At 40.4% G+C, this 23,770-nt stretch overlaps 1 protein-coding gene across 4 annotated transcripts in view; it reads right to left on the reverse strand.

The window, feature by feature from the left end:
* Pxn (Peroxidasin) overlaps positions 1–23,770 on the reverse strand; it is a 490,196-nt gene that overhangs the window by 89,767 nt on the left and 376,659 nt on the right. For all 4 annotated transcript variants that reach the window (XM_083135735.1, XM_083135733.1, XM_083135736.1 and 1 more), the window contains exon 6: positions 19,391–19,462. In XM_083135735.1, the coding sequence (XP_082991861.1) occupies positions 19,391–19,462 (72 nt within the window). The remainder of the gene's footprint in view (positions 1–19,390; positions 19,463–23,770) is intronic.

A 23,770-nucleotide genomic window follows, 5' to 3' on the forward strand; every position in this document is an offset into this window, starting at 1 on the left:
AAAGAACTTTAAATGCTGCAAAATATGGCAAGATATAGGGGTTTACTACAAAAAAAGAAGAAGGTATCAAAACCATGGGCACACCACCGGTGGCAAATAATGTCTTGAGTGTGCACCATCGTTAACGATAAATATTGCCAGAAGGTCTCGGATGCTATTCTTGACTCTATGTTGACCACAGGCGTGATATGTTGAAGGATTCATGGCTTTCTTTCTTCAACATTTCCCACTTAGAATGATAAAATATTTCAAATAGCTCCATGAAGAAGTCCGGAGTTGCCAAATTTTACTTAAGGCCATGTATGATCCTCGGTTATCTTTCCCGATGATGAATACTGCCTGTGTTGCAATACACGCTTCACTATACTACGTAATCGGTTTGAATAAACTCTTCCACACGACTCTGTCCAAGTTACGGTAAAAATAAGGAAAAGTATTGTTCATTAAAACTAAAATACCAGAATCTCCCTCAGCTTAAAGAGATGAACAAAACCAACCATCCAATCAAAATAACAACACATTCTCATTTGACAAATTAAAACCGGAAAACGCCGAGAGGGAACAAAAACTGTAAACGTAGCAACTTGATAAGAGGCGTTTCTTCCTTAAATTACAAACGGAACAGCAAGAGTGAAAGTGTGGTAGAACATATGGGACAAGTTCAAAGGATATATCATGGATCCAGCACGTGGACAAGTGGAGACAAAAGAGCGGACATCATTATGTGACGTAGGCAAACCTTTTGAAGCCGCATCACGAGCAAAAGAGGAACTTTTCGGGATTATTCCAACAAACGAGTTTGCAGAAAGAGGAAATGTCAGCGACAAATGCTTTTTCCCTTGCCTCAAATGGGTTCCTCCGTGGAAAGTATTCCTGAAAATATTCTCCTGGCTTCGTCACATCTAATTATGTTCCTCTGCCGCGTCCATTTGCAAAATTTTAGAAACAGCTTCTGCCCGAAACGCAGAAGTATGTCACACACTTCATTATTTACCCTATCTGCGATGAAATCGCTTAACCTTTCAGAAAATTTGTTCGTGGGACGTGGGAGAGGGGGGACATTACATCATGTCTGCAGCAGACAGATCTCTGTCGTCAGCTCTGATCCGCCGGTGGTTGAAAACCACGGACGCCCTTTCCAACACGATCCCCACCCACCCGGTGTCTTCTTTTCGGCTGTGTTTGCGATTGTGGTTAACAGAGAGAGTGAATCAGGCGCTCGGAATGATGGGGAGACTAGTGATGGGTCGTTCGTGAACGAGTCGTTCAAAAGTAACGACTCTCTCTTGTGAGCGGTGAACGACTCGTTCACCAGAATTGAACGACACGTTCAAAGAGTCGTATGTGTGCCACGACTCCTCCGCCCGCCAAGCAACTATTATTCCATTATTCCCTCTCCTTTCCACGAATTTTGCGAGGAAGGCGCATGCGCAAGTGTATACTCGCCTGGCGGCCGAAATTTTTTAAAGAAAGCAAGTCGATTCTGCGGGCAGCAAATGGGGACTGGAGAGGAGAGGGAGGGGGGTCCTCTCTGTTCCTTTTCCCTACCCCTAGTTGAGTAAAGCTGGCTGAAACGTGCCGTGTACGATGAGAGGGGAAGGAGCATGCTCGCGAGTCGACTCTTTCCTTCGTTCAAAGAGTCGTGGCACACTTTAGCGACTCTTTGAACGAAGGAAAGAGTCGACTCGCGAGCTCGCGACTCGCGAGTGTTGTTTGCAGAGAGAGAGAGCGCGCAACCTCAGCCCATGACGGGCAGCGAAGAACAGCCAACAAATTTGTCCTGTAGTTTCAAGTTCGGCCAAACCATTAGCGCTAAAATTACAAGAAATTAAATGTTAGTAAAAAATATTAGGGGAGTCTTGTAAAGATTTTGGGAAGGTGTTAGGCACAGACCTCTTGATTACAATATTCCGATTAGCCTATTTTGAGTTGTTATTGTTTAAGTCCACTTTATGTGCAGATAGGATAGTCGGGACTGGACCTACAGTTTAAAGTGGGATCCGAACCTCCACTTTGTATTGAACACGGTACCCCTTGATTACCGGCGACGTTATCACTACGCCATCGGGGAGACCCGATTAGCCTATTGGAGCATAAAAGTGGACTTATAACAATTTTTGCCAAGCAAACCATTTTAATACATGACAGCGTTAACCACTATGCTATTAAAGTGAATCAGAAAAGGGAGGCAGTAATTTATAATTTGCAACACAAAATACTTAGTGTGGAAAGCGATTGTTACTTTTAATTATTTTCTAAAGCGCCGGCCTCCATGGTGGAGTGGTTAGTACACCTCATTACTCATCCTGATCTTCGCGATTACCCAAAAAAAAATGACAGAAAGGCGAAGTAAAATAAACCAAATCAATCAACCAATCATTATTTTCTAAATCAAGATCAAAGACAATAAACACCTTTTGTTTTATGTTACTCCAAATCCAAAAATGACGTAATACAAGCAGCAAGCACAAGTTCAAATGATAAACCTTTAGTGAAAATAACAAACATGTATTAAAACAAAAATTATAACTTACAATTTTTTATATTCAGTTAAGAATTACCTAATAGAACAAACCACATGATAATGAATTAATTATAAGTGGACTCGTGAAATGAAGGTCTTTTTATATTTGAATACTACATTATGTTCTGTTTTTCTGATTTTTTAATAAAGAACCTGAGAGACAAACACACGCTCACACACACAGTTATACATAATTTCTTATAATCCGATCTATAATAGATATTCAATTTGTTATAACATTAATTTAATATATTTTGTGTAATACAAGGAACAAATTTGAAATTATGCGGGGAACGGTGGGGATTTCCCCTCTAACGATCATATCATGCAATTTCCCTCTCTTTCTCTCTGTATGCATGTGTACATACATATACTTATATATTATACACGTGAGATTAGAAGATTAAAATTTAAATCACATTGAAATGATAACGTTATTACAGACGAATCACAAACTTACACCAATAGAAACACAGCATTATATACAAAATAAAAGTAAAACACAAATGAAAAGCAAAGATAAATATGAAAATTTAGTGCGCAAAATCATTGCAAAACAAAAATGCAATCAATAAAATTAATATTGACAAAACTAACTCAAGTATTCTATAATGTATGCCGGCGTGGTTAGCACATCAAGGGTCTCGAGAAATATAGTTTAAGGGATGTAAGGGATGATCCTTTCACGTAGTACACCCAATTGTCAACCTCAGTTCCACATAGTACACCCTGGACTGCATTTTGCAGACTAACGAGGCTCTGGCGTCTATACCTACGGCCAGTATAATTTTCGTAGGAATGTGTGTGTGTGTGTGTGTTGTCCTGTGTTTTGTCCTTATGTGTGCAGAGTGCCTTTACAGCCTCAGCTTTTAACCGGTCAGATTATTTTAATATTTTAGTTACTACAGGGCATTACAGTTATGTTATTTTAGTTCTGGTAAGGGGCTGGATCCCGTATAAAGTGAAGGGTGCAAAATAGCCTAAGTGACGCACACAAAATTTTAAATTCATATTCAATCATAGCCTTTAGTATAAAACAGAGATGTGATGGGGAGGGCCGCCCCCCGTGGCGGAGTGGTTAGCACATCGCGGCACGAGGGCAGGGAATCCTGAGGCCGATATTCGGTGGAAACACATAGCGGCTTGGGATACCACTTTTGCCCAGGCTTTGCTCTTCTGCCACTTTGGCTAATCGCGAACATGAAAATCAGTGATGATATAATGAAATTGATGAAGTGACACTCAATTCCGAGATTCCTCTTAGCGCACTGTTCTAACCACTCCTCCACAGAGGCGACTGAAATTGTTGGAAGTGAATCAGTTTCACAAGTAGCAGGGCATTACAAAATCGCAATGAAAACAGGGCCAACCCTTCCAAAGTTGGTGAGATGATGAGAGACACTCTGTGTAAAATGTACTGTCCGAGAATCTCGTCTCATTGGAGTAACGATACCGATTTATGCTTTGAAATCGATAAGAGAACAAGACCTGACAGGTGTTTTTAACTTGAAATCAAATCACGAACAAGATATGCATTCTCATTCACGAGTTGAAACGATGTGCCAAGTCATCTTGTCTCACCACGATACTCGATCGAGTTGCTCTTCCGCTTCGTGCACATGTAAACCTTTTAATTTACACGTTCAATTTTATTTATCCAAGAAAACAAATCTGTTAACATGAGAATGAACAGAAGAAATAAGCTACTAGTTATTTTCCCATTAAGGAACAAACAAATTTTAAAATGCTATAATTTCTTATAAATTAGCATGCAGTAATTATATTTTATAATTTATTAATTCAATTTTAATATTTTAACTGCCTAACACGCTTTGTTGTATTTTATGCATCTAATATACCTAATTACTTAGTATTGACAGCGAGGATGAATGAATTTTACGTACAGATAAGCTAATCGGGACTGGATCTACAGTTTAAAGTGGGATCCACCAGGTATCGTTACAAGGCAACGACGGAGGATGGATGGTGATTAGAGTAATTGACAAGAGGTTAAATACAGATTACCACTCATCTCTGGGCTGGGGTTCGAACCCGGAACTTTCGGTGTCAATAGGCTTACTTGAGGAGGGCGACACCACTTATCTGTCACTCCAAGATTATTTCAAGCTGGCCAACATAGAAACCAAGAAACAAAAAACATGCACCATGGAGTATGTTTTATTTATGTTATTCAGCCATCCTTTCATTCCTTGTTAAATCCTGGTAAGGAAATCGCTTCCTGTCTCGGATTCGATCCTCTGTGGAGGCACCTTGCCCAGTGATTTAGACCCCCAGTTTAAAATGTAGCTTCAATCCCGAGCATAAAGTGAACTTTAAACATTGTCTGACAAAATCGTTTTCATATGACGTGAAATATTTCATTAACATTAACGTGTAAATATTTTACTAATGAAAACAGCATTAAAGAATAAATGTAGAAGTTTAATCATAAATCTCATCGTACATGATACTGCAAAAAAGCTTTTATTGAATGACTGCAGAATTAGGAACAATTACGTAAGATGGACATGGGTCATGTTCACGAGTGATATAAACAGCTGTTGGCCATCTGCGGTGAGCCTACGTGTTAAGGTGTTTTACTAGTAGAAAGCAACATTAAAAAAAAATACATACGTATAATTTGGCCCGCTTTATAGAAATTCGATCATACATTATGATATTGGCAGAAACTTATATTGAATGACTGTAGAACAACAAAAACATGGATAATGTTCAAGAGCGATATATATTTCTTAAACACAGCTGTTAGCCATCCGCGGAGAGCGAGCGGGTGGATCCTACTTTAAACTGTAGATCCAGTCTGCTGGCTAGACTGCCGCCGCCGCGCCTTGTGTAAGAGAGCTCGCGACTCGCGAGCGAACGATGAGTGAGGAGAAGAGTCGCTAAGGCGAGCGAGTCGTTAAGGTGCTTAATGACTCTTCGTGCCGACTCGCGAGTCGTGAACGATGAGGGAGGAGAAGAGTCGCTAAGGTGCTTAATGACTCTTCGTGCCGACTCGCGAGTCGTGAACGAATGATGGGGAAAGAGTCGTGGGACTGTGCTGTGACTCTTCGTGCTGTTTCAAGAGTCGTGAACGAGCGATGCTCGTGGAAATGCAAGCATGTGTCGCAGCGCAGATCTGGAGTGCATTTTGTTGCGATATTAAAACCAGTGATCGAATGCAAAAAAGGAAGAATATGTAAATGCACGTTATTACTAATAAAAGGTTGATATAATTATATAGCATCTCTGTGTATGCTATCGTACTGCATAATTTGCATTATCCGCAGCATGAAATGTAAACTGAAACAAGATACAAATATAGAAAATCTCACTCATGAGGCAGAGTAATGAAAACAAGTATGTGTATAAAAAAAAAGTATAAATTTTGTTTGTGTGTGTGTGTTTACTGTTTACACATATATGTATATCCACACACATACAGAATCGTATTTGTATTTTTCTTATTTTATGCCGCTTTTCTTCAAATTTTAAGTAATCGCGACGATGAGGATGATGCGTGATGATATAGATGAAGGGACACTCGTAAAGAATATCCTTGCCTAGACCGGGACTAGATCCCGGGAACTTCTGTGGCAAGATCAAATGTCGATTACTTCAGAATCTTGGCCATCTAGTCGGCTACACGCACACACACATACACAAAAATGCAATACAATTTATTAATCTTGAAGGACGTACGTTGTGTTCGTTTACTTAAATACAATCATCTGCTTCAACACCACCTACCCCCTTCCCCCTCTTCAGGCATGTGTTTCGAGAAAAAGAAGCTTGGCGACTCTTTTGAACGACTCATTTGAACGACTCTTCTCAGTGAGCGAGCGCTCATGAGTCGACTCGCACAAATGAACGGCTTGAACCCATCACTAGGGGAGACGAGAGGAGAGGGGCTGGCACCTCGCCTCGACCCCCCCCCCCTTCCCCACTCTGGTGCCGAATGGAATTCTCTGGGTGCTTTTCACGGCAAATTATCACCAAGTTCTTTTGCCAACTTTCCTTTCTGGGCGGGAGGAACGGTGTCACCCACCGTAGCACCAGCTTGTCCTTTGCATTTCCAATCTCGCGACTCATCTATAAGAATTAGATTACTGGAGACGTCCTCGCGCGGGGAGCGGAACAGACCGCGGCTCAGCAAAATGTCTCCGCTCAGAAAACCTATTCTGATATTCCGTACTCCTCAAAACTCGTAGATCCGTTAAGAACTTCTGGATATCGTAGAAAATTCCTGGGGCACATTGCATTTGCTCTTGTCTGCATATTTGTAAAGGTCTTCAGGCTACCTTTCAAGTTGTTGTTTGATATTGGCTCACATCGCCTATCCTTTGTAGTTTCTAGCCACATCGTTACTGCTATTCTTTATCCTAGTTCTCAGTGTCTTTTTGTATCCGCCCTCGTTGTTTCTTACTGCACTTGTACAGTCAAGGACACTTCTGGGTTGTAACGATTCCATTGAAAGTTAATGGGTTAAGTTACAATCCAGAAGTGTCCGTGACTGTACGATGCACTTTTACTCGTGATTTTGCACTATGGGAGTTGTATCCTGGTGGGTATGTTACTCGTACACTGTTGGCCTCCGTTGTTTACATGGAAATGTGTTTCCGAGCGAACCTGTACACTGTCCACATGATGGATGTTTGGGGATCGCATCTCAGGCTTTGGACTGACACTAGAAATGGGACACCTATTCGGAGCAGGGTTTTGTACAACAATCGCCGATGGTCTTTTCGTAAAGGACATTGAAGAAACAAATGCCTTACACACAGTTGGTCTAAATCGTAATTTCGGTTTCCATGGATTTTTGACACAATTCTCCATTTTCTTTTTGTTGCTCATTTCTACAGAAACGGATATTTAAATAAATCCAACGAAATTTTTCAACGTGGAAACTTTGCATTTAGCGCACGTCATATGCACAAATATATCTTTGCTGAAACAGAAAGCATGAATCAGCAAAGAAATATTTGTTCACTATCAATAAAACAAGCGATACCAATCATCGGCGCTTAAGAAGAGTGATTATTTTTCTTCTTGTATCAGAGTAAGTACATAATAGATCTTATATTTATATAATGGTAAAGTTGTTCAAGTCCATTTCCTATAAAGGTTAATTTAATCGAGAATGTAACAATTTATAAGAATGCTATTTGAATGTGCGTCTGAACACAATTATGTCATATCGTCGTACAATTGGCTAACCTTACACGCCACACCTGAAACGTTTGTCATTTGTCTGTTTCTTGTCTTTCTTCTTTTTAAGATTCGATTATCCAACATTGTTGTTTATGAAGTGTGTCAGTGTAATCCTTTCTCATTTGCCATGTCTGTTGTTGTCTTGTGTTAAACTGTTTAGAAAAGAAAAAACCTACGCGCGTGAATGTAAGCTAAAAGGATTCAAAAGCTATTCGGAAGGGACAGTTTTCAAAAGCCCCTTTAATTCAGAACATCGGCCAGTCTTCATAAAAGTGCACACCATGAAAATCAATTCGAGACGTCGTTCACTTGTTTTCCGGTCAGAGCCGAAGTGCCAGCAAAAACAGGCCGTGCATCTCAGAATGGAAGTAGGAAGTTTTGGTGCTGCAAGTTACAAACTTTGAACATTGAAGATTCTGGCTTGGAATGTTAAAAGCTCAAAACACCAAGGGGTAACAATGAAAGGAAAGACATATTTCACACTTTCTATTCGAACGAAAGAATTCGAAATTACGCTATCGTGCTAAAGTTCGCGAAAACCACCAGTTTGCCTTAGACACATGTGACAAGTTCCGCAAGTCAGTTTCCATTACCGCTTCTCTACAGTTTGTCCCAGGAAGCTGTGGAGCAACGCCGAACATAACGGTACTGAAGGGGAGAAATAGAGTGGGCGGAGCGAAGCAGCACGCGCTGCTACAAACTGCTGGCAGCCGTGTATCCCCCTCCATGCAATCTTTCCCTCTCACCCATTCATTGGACGAGCGCTCTCCAGTCACTACTTGCGCAGCGACTTGTTTTCATTCACTGGCTCATTACTGGGACAGAGTATAGCATGTACACTATTTTGCACACAGACAGTGGCGAACACTCCATTCGAAAAATAAGTTGCGAGAGCTACAAATCACATACTCATCCCTTCATATTTAAAGTATGTATGTATGATACTTTCTTTTCACATGCACTATATTGACAAAAATGGTCAGTATCAGTTGACCATCCATCCCCTAGACAGGAGTAGCGCGGTACTCGTGCATGTATGGAGTGTTCGCCACTGGACACAGCAATTCTCATCTTACAAGTAGCTATGTTTTCAGCAACCACACTATCGACTTTCAACATGCTTTCTTGCGGAATTCACGGTTGAGCTCAACGAATGTGTTTAGCGAGTGTTACAAAATGAATTGAGGGTATTAAAGATATTCAGTCTAACAATAAAAATTGCGTCTTAACTACAAAACTATTTTGAGCTAACGATTGTGTTTCTGCACAGTGTAGTACTAAGATTTTTTGACCGCCGACTGTCTTGATTTCAAAGCACCGACGCCATCTCCATGCCAATTGCGTGTGTACTGAAGTTGTTAATCGACAACCGACTTTAATGGCCAATACGTGCACAGTTAACAGAATCTTTACTAACTAACATGATCAAGAACACGAAAAATTTGACTATCAATTGTGTTCAGCAAGCCGCAAACGTTACTTAACGGCAACCACCTTTTATTACCTTGTTTTTCTCTGTATCAGAAAAATCAATTTTTGAATAAATTGTAGGCAGTGTTGCAAATTCCATAATACAAGAAGAGGCTAGAAGGGAGAAGATTAAGAGAAAGACCCATCATCTTGGAAGGAAAACTACAGAAGGAAATATATTGCCAGACACACCTAAGTCAAGTGTTGTACGTACGTAGCTGTCAAGGAGTAAGTCAGTAGTGTTGCAAATTGCATATATAATGTTATAAATAGAAATATTGAGAAATCGTACGTTTATAGCACCTCAACTCAGTATGTCCAGTGACTAAGGTAATGTACTCTAGAATTTCATCTGGTGGGATGAAGGGCGGAGGAAATAATTTTAGATGGGCTCTGTTTCCCTTATTTCTGTCTCTAACTTTAGCTCTTTTTCTTCTGTCCTCTACCTCTTTCTATTGCTTTGGTACAGATTTCTTACTTTCCTTGTTCTTTATATATATCTCTCTCTCTTCCCCTATTTATATACAATTTGTCCTTCCTCATCTATTTCTTTCTATATTTCTATTTAGTATTTCTTCTTCTGTTTCAATATTTCTATTTAGCTTTATCTTCCATCTCCACTTCTTTGTATACTTCTATTTGTTTCTCCTTCCTCAGTTTTCTATATTCTTCTTCCTCTTTTTATCTTTCTTTCTGTTGTTCTTTATGTCTCTCTATTAATTGTACTTTTTCTCATTCTCCCTCAGTTTCCTTTCTGTGTTCCTGTATCTCTTTCAATCACTTTCTCTTTTTTATTTCTGTCTCCCATTATATCATTTTCATTCTCTCCTATGCGTGTGTCCTGCGTGGTAAGTGATTCTGAAAATCTCGCATGTAGGCTCTTTAGGTGGGGAAGAAAGTGGACTAAATCTATTTCACAGTAGGTTAGAGCCCACCCTAGCCCATCCGATGGCAACGCCCCTGTACTGAGGCTGGAACAGAGGTGTAAGCGATCGTTTCAATATTGAATCCCACATTGCGTAAAACAAAGTGAAATGTTGCTGCTCCTTTTGGTTCTCATGCTGCTTTTATTCTAAAATAATTCGAGGTATTATCAAAAAGTTCCTGAAATGGCACTGGTGTTCTAGTACAAGAAGTACTGCGTACCAAATGAGATGGGTGTGACTGTGGTGCGAGAGAGAGGATGCCGAGTGAGCGTGCGTGTGGTGGACTTTTGCAATTCGAGCAGCGACGGAACAAGTTCATGGAGGACAGACACGTCCCACTGGTGTTTCAGCCTCCTTACTTGCCTGATCCGGCACCTGCAGATATTTGGCTGTTCCCTTCTCTCAAGCCTGTGCTCCGTGGTGAACGTATTCCCAACTATCGACAGCATTAAAGCGAATGCGACAGTTGATTTGGAGTCCACACCAGAGGTAGTGTTGCAGTAAAGGCAGGGCCAATTCTGTGTGCGGAGACTAGACTTCGAATAGGGTCTTCATTTGGATACATTTTGTCGAGTTCGGGGAACTTTTTTGATGATACCTCCTATAATAATTCCCCCCAAAATTCATCCGATTTGGATATTCTAACAACGTTACTTAGGTGAAAACTTCCTTTTCAGGGTTAAAAAAAAATAAACCAGGCACAACCCAATATTGCCAGACTGCAACACTGAAAATGAATTCAGTTTCAATTCCCTCTCTTGTTAGTACTCTCGAGGGAGCTTTTAATCGGAGGATGGGAAGGAATTTCGTTGCCATTTTATCGGAAAGAGGAAGGAGAGCAGGCGGTTGCAACAGGGCCACGTACCTGCCCCCTCCCCTCCCCGGCATCGACAAGAATTGTTCCGTGGCCGCGGACAAAGAGGAATTTGCATGGCGAGCGTCATCCAATCAAGGATTTCGGAAATTACTCCTTCCAACTTCTGCGCGTCGCGAGGGGGAGACTCTGCCCGTACGACCCAAGTTTTAATAACAAACAAAACCCAACTAAAAAAATGGGAATCCGAAACAAGCTCCCCTCCCCCACACCATCTGAACCGCCGCCGCACGTCAAACAACGGAACTGCTCCAGTTATTGTCTTCCGTGCCTGACCGGGCGGGCAGGGCACGGAATTAGTTTCCTCAATTCAAAGGACGATCCAGATGGCAGGAGATCCAGGCAGCATATTTACAAAACCTACATGGGAATCGCAACTGTGAGAATGACTAATGCTAAAAGCCAGTAGTAGTAGCGTGTTTCTTACATGAGGCATCAGTCCATCAGCTCATTCCTTGATAACGTGCCAGAACGAAGAGAAAAAAAAGTGTTGTTGGCGTAGAGGCATCTCGCCATTGTTGTATTTTTCCTGCTTCAAGGACCGTATTCTGGTCACTCCTTAATATTTTTTAACACTTAATACATTGTTATAGTGGAATCACAAGCAAAGAAACCTGCGCAGACTCGCGACTCTTGTGCACCGTACTCCCGCGGGGAGGGGAGGGGGAGAGTGGACCATGCTTCCTTATGGCCCGAGTTGAACGGAGGAAGGGAAAGCTGCGCGGTCGCTCTATAGATTTGATACTGTTGGTAATTTCACGTTCTTGTTATTCTTGAGGCTGTTGGCAATTTTAAGTTCTTGTTATTCTTGAGGCTGTTGGCAATTTTAAGTTCTTGTTATTCTTGAGGCTGTTGGTCGTTTCAAGTTCTTGTTATTCTTGAAGCTGTTGGCAATTTCAAGTTTTCGTTATTCTTGAGGTTGTTGGTAGATTCAAGTTCTTGCTATTCTTGAGGCTGTTGGTAATTTCAAGTTCTTGTTATTCTTGAGGCTGTTGGTAGTTTCAAGTTCTTGCTATTCTTGAGGCTGTTGGAAATTTCAATTTCTTGTTACACTTGAGGCTGTACGTAATTTCATCTTTTTAATAAAGATTTTGAAGCTGTTGGTAATGTCATATTTTTGTTATGTTTGAAGCTGTTGGCAATTTTACTTTTCTTCAGGTTAAATGTGGTAGATTGAATAAAATGATTGAAAAGAAAAGGTTTTGAGAATTACTTATTTCCATGAGAATATAGCAGCCAGCCTAAGGTTGCTGAAGAACCATTGGCTGTTGCCATTAACCACACCCACAGTTGCGACTTTTACATGGGATTTGTAAATACGCCTGACTGCTATGATCTTATATTTTGCACGCACACCACACTTGAATTAGTATAGGGAGTTTGAATCCCGAGCAGAATTCCATGTCAGATATTAAATTGAGCACGTAGCTTGTTAGAAGAGGTGTTTGAAATGTTGTTCTCCTGCGTTCACACATTTACGGCATTTTTAAGCGAATTTTCACTAATACGTTATCAGTTCCTCTTCTGAAATTGCTTCAGTTTCTCCTGATGTTTTCTTTCAATTCTTCTGATGTACGGCTTCAGGTTCAAAATCTTGGTAACTCGCCAGGCAGACGTCATGGATATGTCTGTTTCTTGTGCAATGCGCCGGAGGTTTTTTTTAGGAGTATGTTCAAATCGTGCTCCAACGTTGTCTAGTTTCTTCTAGAACCAATGGTTGAGATCAACATCTTACGTTGATAGAGCCAGAAGAAGAATCATTAACCACGATATAACAATTTTACACGTACACTGCTTAAATAAATCTCTTAGGCTCAGTAAATCTAACTCAGAGTATACGAGCTATGTACGTATATGAGTATATGAACAAGATTATTCAAAAATAGATTGTTTTGTTTACTGTAATATCATTACTGTTACAATGCAGTTATTCAGGCACATTATCTGGTTTTCTCATTATTTTACGGGATGCAATTACCGAAAAGTTATGGTCAAATTACCACACGATCAAATATTATGTTTGCAGTGCACATGTAATACTTCTTTTAACAAATAGAAATTAAATATCAATGCAGTGAAAATAATGACGACGCAAGTAACAAAGTAATTTAGATCGGAAGAAGGCAGACGGTTGTTTCGCTCCGTCCACCAGGTGGCAGCAGCGTTCCGGCTAGCAATCACTCGATTCAATTTCTTTCCCACAGATGTACTCAAACACGGACATGAAAGTTCTCTCCCCGGTGCCAAACTCTTCCTTCTGAAGCGTAAATTTCAGCAGACGTGACGATGTTGACATGTACAGCAATCGACTGTGCAAAAGTAAACGAACAAAAAAAAGTGGCGCGCTTGGCGGAAACCGCAGGCTCTCATCTCATTACCGCCATTTCATTTCGATTAATTGGATTTGGTTCCGAAGGGAATGCAGCTAATTAGAAAGTAAGACTGCAGTTAATTTTCGTCTAAAGCGAAGGAGCACGAGGAGCGTCTTCAGAGAATTTGTCGGGAAAGAAGCCGAATCGGAGAAAAAGGTCTTCTTGAGTGTGTTCTGTAGTGCGAAATTCAATTAAAAAGGCGACAAAAAACTTGAAACTCCAATTCAGGATACTTGTTCGTGTCACAGTTGTGTTGTATTGCAGATGAACTTCTAATAATTATTATAATCTTACTTCTTACGACAATTTCGTCTACATAATTTTGTGTTAATAATGTATACTTCGTGTCTGCAGTCGTCTGCAAGACTCATAATTTTCTAAATTACGAACACATCAATGTTTTTTATTGATCTCAGATATACTAATCATCATCATTTTATAATAAGCGGTTGTCAAATCGCGTAGTGAATCAATTTTCTTTTAACGTTAAAAATAAAACTCCCTAGAAATTTGATTTGATTTTGAGTTTTTTTTATTTAGCGTCGATTATCTTCCGATTTTGATTAATCGCGACGATGAGGATGATATGATGAAGCGTTACTCACAAAGAACAACCATTACCGGTTCGAATCCGTGTCGCCTGGCGCAGTAACGCGCTGTGCTAACCACTTCGGCACGGAGCTCGGTGAGAAATTTGATGATGATTCCGTAAATTACAGAGCAGTATCTTTTTTTTTCTTTGTGTGTGTGTGTGTGAGTGTGTGTGTGTGTGTGTGTCAAAGAGTGTGTCCCAGCTAGTTTCAAGTCCACTTGATGCTCAGATAGCCTTATCGAATCTACAGTGAGGGAATCCGAATCACTGTCCAATGTGCCTCCAGCCGGAATCCATTTACTGCAAGGCATATCTCATGAGAGCGTTATCACTACGCGATAGGATAAGTCCGAGACTGAGGGTTCGTTCAGTCTCAACCTATGGTGAATCAAATTAAATTTCGAATTAATAAAATATTCAGTGTGGGCAGTGCTAAAAAATACATACATGCATCTACGAAACAGGAAATGGCAATAACCATAAATTGCGATGGCTGACAGTGCAAACCTCGAGTCTCATATCTTCCCACAACTTTCACCTAATTAGCGTACAAGACCTTCCTTCCATTATCTAATGCAGAAAGAGGCTGTAATATATTGGACACGAATTATGTGGCACCCTGTATATGAATCCTTTTACCTTCAATGTGAATGAACAACAAAACAGAACTCCGAATCGAGGCACTCGCAAATCTTTACATGATGAGGCTCTGATTTACAGGCAGAGAAGATCTACCGTAAGCTACCGTTCACAAAGTAAGTCTTCTGATTACAGCGCAACTTGTTACTCTTCCATCGGAACGCTGGGAGCGACGTGGGATGATGGACCTTTCTGTCGAGTTTAGCAGCGCTGCAAATAATGGAGAAACTGATTAATGTTCTCCGTGCGGCTGCTTGCGTCTTCAGCATGGGCAGGATAAGCAGTCATCGCGAAATGGAAGTTTTAACTCTGCAAGCAGAGCGGCGTGTCTTCTGCAACAAGATCGCTGCCTTTTTCAATCCAATGAAAGTTTTCGAACATGGCGTTACGACCCATCTTTCGCCATCTTGCAATTCTTCCTATTTCTTTGCGACTTCTTCAAAGCTGCAAAGCGGATATTTACCTTATTATTGATAGATAAGTCTATAGATTGTATATAGTAATTACAAAATCAATTCATTAGTGACAATTGTGTGCCTGTGCTACGTGGTTGCATACATAGGAAAAAAAATGCTCGTAGCGTCGAAAGAGACGTTAAACAGAAAAAAAAACTTTATTAAGGCTGGGCTGGACCTTAGATCGGCGAAGTCGTTTTCGAAATTTCCTCACCTTTCAAAAGCAGTACGTTGGCGTTGGTAAAAGGTCGAGACGAACTTTAAGCAATGTTGTTTGCCTTAAGCGATTCACAATCTTCCCGAGACAGCGGTCCTGTAAATTCATCTTTAAGAGCCGGTGCGCCGATCCCAACAATTTCACTCGAACCTTTAGGGGAGAGTCGTACAGTACCGGCCACCTTAAATTTACTGATTATAACTTATAAAGGATTAGGAGATAGTCGGATTGAACATAGTAATATGATACCTCAATGCATACTTTAAGTAACACGGGTTTAATTTCTCTGAAATGTTTTCATAACTACAAGATATATGCAAACAACGAGAAGCTTAATTTTCAATGAGTGGAAAAATTGTCGTCCAGTATCGGCCAGTCAATATTTTGATTTTAGGTGGTGGTAACTATTGATAAATGCTTCAGTTTTATGAAGAAACTGTGAAGTATGTGTACAAAGGTATGGTAGTTAACAAATGTGGAAATAAAGTCCGTTAAAGCAGAGTTGAAATCACATTTTTACAATAGTCACAAAAATAAAAAATATTTTCTTGGTCTACGGATTCAACATGTGCCAAACTCCACATTCGGTACACTGAACCCAATCTTCCTCAAAGGACTCTCAAATTATGCATTGCGCAGTTTCTACAGTTGTCTTCTTTGTCATTATATTTACTGAGGGGCATAAACTTATTGTCCAAGTCTTTCATATACGAAAGTAATTGTTTTTCCATTTCGTCATCAAACGTCTTCTTAAATCTGCCCATCTGAGGTGTCGGGTCCATATCCATACCACGTTGAATTGCTCTCAATCTATCTCCTAACGTGCTTCTTGGTAAACAATATATACTAGCTGCTTGTCTTGCTGTCATTTTGTTTGTCATTACCTCATTTACCGCCTCTTTCATGGCCTCTTCAGTCCATTTACCTCTTTTGTTGCCTTCCTCGTCTGCCATCGTACTCTGAAAACAAAACCAAGCAGGACTGCAGTAGGTGCGTACGAAATTCTGCGTGGCCGATACTGGACGACACTTCGCTGGTCGATACTGTACGATCATTAGGTGGTGACAAAAGTTCCGATTACACTTTGTTTATAATCAATTTGCTAAACTATTTACAGGTTTTCTTGTCCTTATAGAATACCGATAAACTGAATCTGATAATAAAATGAAACACTTACCTCTAACATGAATACCAGGGCCCTAGAAATAACTTCCCTCACGCAGCCAGTTGACTCTTCACAGTAACACAGGCACAGCTCTCACAATACTGCGTGAAAGCGGGTGATCCCGAACTATAGCGCACACGAATGAATACCCTCCCTCATACTACCGTGAACTACTGCTATGTCGCGTCAAATGTCCGAACTAGCAATTGGCCGATACTGTAGGACGGCCGGTACTGTACGACTCTCCCCTATACATCAATTGATATGTACACTGGCAATTATTTAGTAATAAATCAATTATGGCTTAATCATAAAGAGTGATAGTTCTATTACGTCTAAGACTGTTACCAATTATAAATATTTGTTAATGAAAATTGCAGCGCAAACTAAAATGTCGAATTTCAGGTGAGGCTCCCGCGGCAGGGTCCAATACCAGACCGCGGCCCGGCGGTTGAGAAACACTGATTTATACGCTATGAAACTTTGAGCAGTGGCACGTCCTGCGTGCTTTTTATATTGTTCAGGGTGGCCCAAACGTTACTTACCATCTTTGTGTTGAGTATATGAATATACGTAGTTTTGTTTACGTTTCTGAATTTGAGATGTTACCGAGAACGAGACACGCATTTTCAATTCGAAACGAGACAGAGAAACAAGACTCATCTCGATATTATCCGTAGCGCACTACTTATAGGAAGCTTTTCTGAAGGGGACAAAATAATTAAACTTACGAGGGACATTCATTCAAGATTTCCCCTGACCCAGTTCTAGTTAATGTAGAATACTGAAATTTTATATGTGTAATGATACATATGTTCATAGGTCATAAGGTAATTTGCAATTCTGAACTCCTCTTAGTTATTGTCTTACAAGTACTGAATTGAGACTAGGTGCAGTGAAGGATCCAGTAGAATACCAAGCAGTCATCAAGTTTCTTTACTTGAGAGGCCGCACATCAAAGGAAACTTTTGATGAGATGAAAGTGACCTATGGAGAGAATGTCCCATCGTATCATGTAGTGAAGCACTGGCATCGTCAGTTCAAGTGTGGTCGAACTTCAGTAGAAACAGCCTCCATTCCCGGGCGACCTCAGTCAGCCATTGACTAAGACACCAATGGGCAAGTGAAAGCCGCCATCTTGGGAGGATCGCCGCATAACCGTTCTAGCTGAAGATGTCAAGATCAGTGTTGGGTCTGTTAAAAAAATCATCCATGATCATTTGCACATGCGGAAGGTGTCTGCCCGATGGGTTCTTCGCCTACTCTCACCTTTCCAAATGCAGGAACGAGTCACGTGCTCCCAGGCTAATTTGACCATGTGCTAGGAAAACCAGGATAATTTTTTTGACAGACTAATCAACCAGTGTGAAACGTGGGTCAATCACTAGGACCCAGAGACCAAGGCCCAGTCAAAGCAATGGAAGCATCCTGACTCATCACCACCAAAGAAAGCCTGGTCAGACCCTCAGCGGGCAAATTGATGCTCATTGTTTTTTGGGACCAGCATGGAGTAATTATGATGGATTTCCTGGCGAAGGGTACCACAAATACGAGCACGTACTATGCTTCACTGCTGCAGAAATTGCGGAAGGCCATCAAAACCAAGAGGCGTGGCATGCTGACCAAATCCGTCCGCATCCTGCAAGACAACGCTCCAGTTCACAACTCGCATGTTGCCCAGACAGAAGCATGGTCCTGCGGATATGAAATCCTTCCTCATCCCCCATACTCTCCAGACCTCGCACAATCAGACTTCCACCCTTCCCAACAATGAAGTCATTTCTGAAGGGAACGCACATCCACGACGATGAAACATTGATTTCTGAGATCAAGACATGGCTTCTGGAGCAACCAGTAGACTTCTACAAACAAGGTCTCCACGGGTACTTATAGCGATGGGAAAAGTGTGTGGCCATTGGTGGTTCCTATGTAGAGAAGGACTAATTTCTGTACCAATGTTCGTTTATCTCCGTCCATGGGAACTGGTTCAGGGGAAATCTTTAATGAACGTCCCTCGTAGATAATGTAATAATTAGTAAACCATTTCGAAATATATAATTTACATAGTTTGTCTAACACATCTTCATATCATCACACAAAAGAGTGCATCAATAGATTGATTTTTGGTTATATAACGTCTTCCTACCTACGGGTTAATCGCAGCGATGGGGATGAGTAGATAATTTAAGAAATGAGAGATTCGCACAAATATTCATGGCTTACATGGGATTCGATCCAAGAACTCTGGTGTGCCATCATAATACCTTTAATCCGAGACAGACTATTCGAGTTAACGATTTGGGTCTTAATTTTTGAAAGGAGTCCATTTCGAACCTTGTGATAACCAGACAACTTTTGGTGAACAAGTCTCTGTTTGCAATTATCTTCCAACAGTGCACACGAAGCGATATGTAGTAATATTCGTATCATGCCCATCAGGAATTCAAACCGAGAATGTCAGACTTTAGAGTACGAATGTAAAACCTGAACCATAAAGTCGATTACTAAAGTTTTGCGGATGTCAATGTACTCAGACATAATTGCAAAACATTTTTAACATTTACGCCGTTGTGGTAGATTTACAGCAAAAGAAGAAAAATATGCTCATTTGGCCAAGTTAGGGCATTTGTCTCAATTATCTACTCAAATTAGTTTTACAATTCAAACAATCAGTTGGGGGTGGCGACTAATGTCGTGGTTCGGTTTCCACGGATTCCGATCCTAATTTACGCATTGCGTAAAAAGAACTTTAATACAAAGTTCTTTTCATAAATAATTTTTACGTAAGCATTTGTCAACACAGAGTAATGTACCGAAAAGAATTTAGAATAAAGTTGGACGATTTGCTACCTTCTTTGGAGGAGGCGAAGTGGTAGGGGTGCAAGCTACACTGCACCTGATCATTAATGACAAAGCAAAAAACATAAATGGAAATAAATACTTACAATCGCTTCAATCCTTCCATATTTTTAAACGCACCAGCGGGAATCCTTTGCAACTTATTGTTGTGGAGAAATCTGAAAAGATAAAAATATCTTTATTGAGTAGTGAACACGCATTTCTGGAACAAAATCTTTGTCATCCACATACATCATTTTAACATCGGGTATACATCGTAGCAAATTTTATGAAATAATAAGTTCTCATATCCAGAGGGGTCTCCTGAACGCATGCTGCGCATGCGTCAATTGTGGAAAAAAGGACAGCTTGCTCTGTGACGACATTAATGAGCATCTCTACATTCTAATTTCTTCATATAGGAGAAGTATTTATTTAAGCGCTCAACTAAGTTTATATTTCATTTCTTGGATCTGAAGTGACGTATGCGTCAATTGTGGGAAAATAAATATTACTTTCTTTCACTTCAGATCAGTGATGTTCGTCTACGCGTAAACAACGATAGTCTACATTCTACACGTAGACTATTTTATACACGTAGATGACGTAATATATGTAAACAACATGGCGAAAGGTGATAACTTAGCAAAGGGCGCCATGGAATTAAAAGAAAATTATACTGCGTATCAGTTGCTGATGTGCGAGGAGAACTTTTCATACTCTTTCTTCCAAATTCGAACAATTTCTCACCTAGGAAGAAACCTAAGATAGGAAAAATTCTAGTGTTTTATGGGAAAAGGGCCACTCTTGCATCACGACTGCCATCTGTTGTTGTTTTTTGCATACTATTTTTCTTCTTCCATAGTTGATAATAGAAGAGAAGAGAAATTTTGATGTAAATAGGGTTCTTTTCATTTCGTTAGGAACCAATATAGTTGAAAGTGTCACTTAACTTTCATGAAACCCTTGAAAATTAATTTTAATGCACTGTAGATTGTCTACGTAGTCTATGTAAACAACAACCCAATGTAATTTACGCGTATATTACGTGTAGACAACGCATGTAGACGTAAACTTATAGTCTACGGCACATCACTGCTTCAGATCCAAGAAATGTAATATACGCGTAGTTGAGCGCTCTCGTCTAGAATAAATACTTCTCCTATATGAAGAATTTAGAATGTAGAAATGCTTATTAATGTCGTCGCAGAGCAAGCTGTCCTTTTTCCCACAATTGACGCATCCGAAGCATGCTCCTCATGAGTTCAGGAGATGCGTCTGCTCATATCATAGCCGTGGCTTTTTGCAGACTTTTTTCCCCCTGCGAAAACAGTGCGCACTCACTGTATACAGCAGCGGATTATTTTGTTACGCTTCTGAATGAATGTTAATTACTATCCTAAGTTCCACAGCCGTGATTCTTACCATGGACACTGGAAAAGTACAATTTCTATATGAAGGTTGGGGAAGGAGGGGTGGGGGGAAGCACGCAAGTAGTAGTCTTACAAAACGAAGAGCATCCGAAGTTACCAGAAAAAATAAAAGGAACCACTTGATAATGCAATCATTCGTTCATTCCTTGCTGTGCACTTCTGAAAATCTATCTTGCCCTATTTCAAACTAATTTCCTAACCAGAGCACGTCTTCCCATGACAAACACATTGCCACCAACAATATCAGTCTCACTTCGCACGTCACCCACTCGAATTATTCTCTCCCAAGTCCAGACGCGCTCGGAACAGAACGATACAATTCAGGGCAGATCAGAGGGCGTGGATATTTTTGTACAGCGCGGTTTGCTTTGTGAGGTGCCTTATTTATGGTGCGAAGCTGTCCCGCGTACACCTACAATCAGCGCGCGCTCCCACAATGGGAATGACAATATATTACGAGGGCAAATATGAAAGCGCGGCCATTTACATGCCCGTTGCTGTGTCCAAAGCGGGGCATCATGACGACGTGGTCCCCATTTCAATTTTGCTGTTACCCTTGCCGTTTAATGGGTCGTTAACGAATTGCGGCGAGCCTTACGGAACCGAAGCTAACACCATCTGTAGGCGTAATTGCATAACCAATCTGTGGTGCGTTCTAGACTTGCCACCACTGAGCGGACGTACAGGGCTCTGTTAGGGAATTTTATGCGTGACGTTCAATGAATTTTTTTAAACAAACACAATAATTAAATACATCTTGAAAATTGAATTTTCAGTCTCTCTCTCTTTATTTTCACGCGAAACCGATGTCAGAAGACTAGGATTTATATATACTGTACAGTGGGACCCATGAGTATTACCGTGCAAATTGTCCATGACTACATATTTTCATTTTTTTCTTCCATCCCATGTGTTTTTAAGCGATGGCTTTTTATGTATGCTGGTTCAGAAGTTGTCAACAGCAAGTTTTCAGTTTTGTTTTAATTCTTGAATCTCTTATTTGGTCAAATAAACTGCACGAACATGGCGATGGATAATTTGTACGGTAATACTCATGGATCTCACTGTACATCTGTATGTATATACGCTAACCAGAACACCGTCTTTTATCTCGAGCGTTAGAGTTCCTTTCGAAGCACTGAAAAAAGCTTCGTGTTTTGTACCAAGGATAGCTTTTTTAGAACTGCAGAACCATATGCTCTTTCATGGAAATGTGGAAGGTTAAAATTTGGCAGATAAAAACAGCATTGGAGTTCTACTTAACGATATAACACTAACCGATAGTGGATTTAGGAAACCATGACCTTCACATAACATTTTTGGAAGTTTATTTTAATACACTTTTCAAAATCAACCCCACCTGACAGAAGATTTCAACATCACTCTGCAAGGGCAAGATAAGGTGGCATACATCCAGGTGGGATGTAAACCATGTTTTCTGTGTTGATGTAGATTGTAAGTCCTGACAAAGTTGCAAAGAATGGCTGTTTTACAGTGTTATTCTTCAAATTACGTCTTTCTACGAATAATTCAACGTAAGTTAATACATGGAACGTAAGACACTCATGGAAATTGCATAAAAATTTCAAATATAGCCTACTATTATTCTCTCGAAATTCAAGGGCCACCACGTGACGTCGCCTAATCATGTTTGGCTGAATACCCTGGACGGACCCACCTGTGTAATTGTATCTAGTTTCATTTTTCCTAATTACCGCGTTTGATCAAGGTGGAATTAATTCAAGTATCGGCCCACGCCAAAATTAAAATCGTAAATACGCCACTGGGTATTCGCAAATTATATACCATATCATTGCATCATGTTTTCACAGTTTGCGAGAAGATTTGCTATGTACAGGAAAATTCATGTTTTATTTAAGCAAGGTTGTCTCAAAAGCATTTAAGTTCCGCAGTAACCTGATCGAAATATGACAAATCTATTTCAAATCTAAGTTGGATCGTTCGGTCAGACAATCACGAAACAGCAGCTGGTATCCCCGAAGCAATAGGAGCTAGTGTTTCACTTACAAAAAGAAGAAGAAGGAGGCCTGTGCGCGTTAGGTCTTCTTTTTCCTGCGGTCTGGCTTCACCAGCTTTGATTCACAGCTGGCCACCAAATATGAGCAGTGGAGCCAGGCCGTGGTCTAATTTATAATCACTGGCCATTGTTAGTCTGTGCAACGAGGGAAATCGCATACGGGTGATTTAGTGAAGACATTCTGTGGCTCACGAACATGCACTCGGCTGGATTCTTCCCCTACATTTTTTTTTTTGCTTCCCTCCGACAAAAAAGGGGGAGTAGAACATTGACAGCTCGTAAAATAATTTGCGTTTCGTCGTTCGTCCACAAATAACACATGGTCTGCACGTTCTACACAAGCACCGATAACACCAGCACGAAGCTTGAAAATAAAGCCTGCCTTTTTCTCCCGCTCTTGTATTTATGCACAAGTGAATAAAAAAAATCGTGGTTCAGCAGACAATGGCTTCTTGTTTGAATGGAGTGTGCTCCGTCGGCTTTCGAATCAAAGATTAGTTTTTGTGCGTGTTCATTTCGGAGGATTGGAAAAATCCAACTGGATGAAGGAAAATTTGTGCCTGTAGTGGCAGAGAAATTTATTGAATTTTTCGACAACATTTTGACCACAGACATCTAATGCGCAGACCGATAAAAAGGTGAAATTAAACAACGTTACTCGCACATGTTCTTCGCGATTAGCCAAAAATGACAGAAAAGAGAAGTAACATAAATCATTCAATTTAGCAAAGTCACACATTTTGTTTGTATGAACACGGCTTTGGTGTTTGTGACATGATGAAAGTTGAGGACTGCATCAAACACTACATAGTAAAAAAAATAATGAAAAATATACAAGGACTATGTTATAATTTAGCTTTGGTGTTGATCTGCAACAATTGGAGAAGAGAGAGGATAGTGTAGCTTTCTGGCGAAGGACATATGAAGCTCAGATTCATCTCACTTGCACCGAATTCTGGGAAAACTTTGTCATGAACTCAATTTCATCAATTGTTAGTCCTGAAATTTGAATATTG

Source organism: Lepisma saccharinum, chromosome 14, assembly GCF_977018435.1.
Source record: "Lepisma saccharinum chromosome 14, izLepSacc3.1, whole genome shotgun sequence".
In the NCBI taxonomy this organism is placed as follows: domain Eukaryota; kingdom Metazoa; phylum Arthropoda; class Insecta; order Zygentoma; family Lepismatidae; genus Lepisma; species Lepisma saccharinum.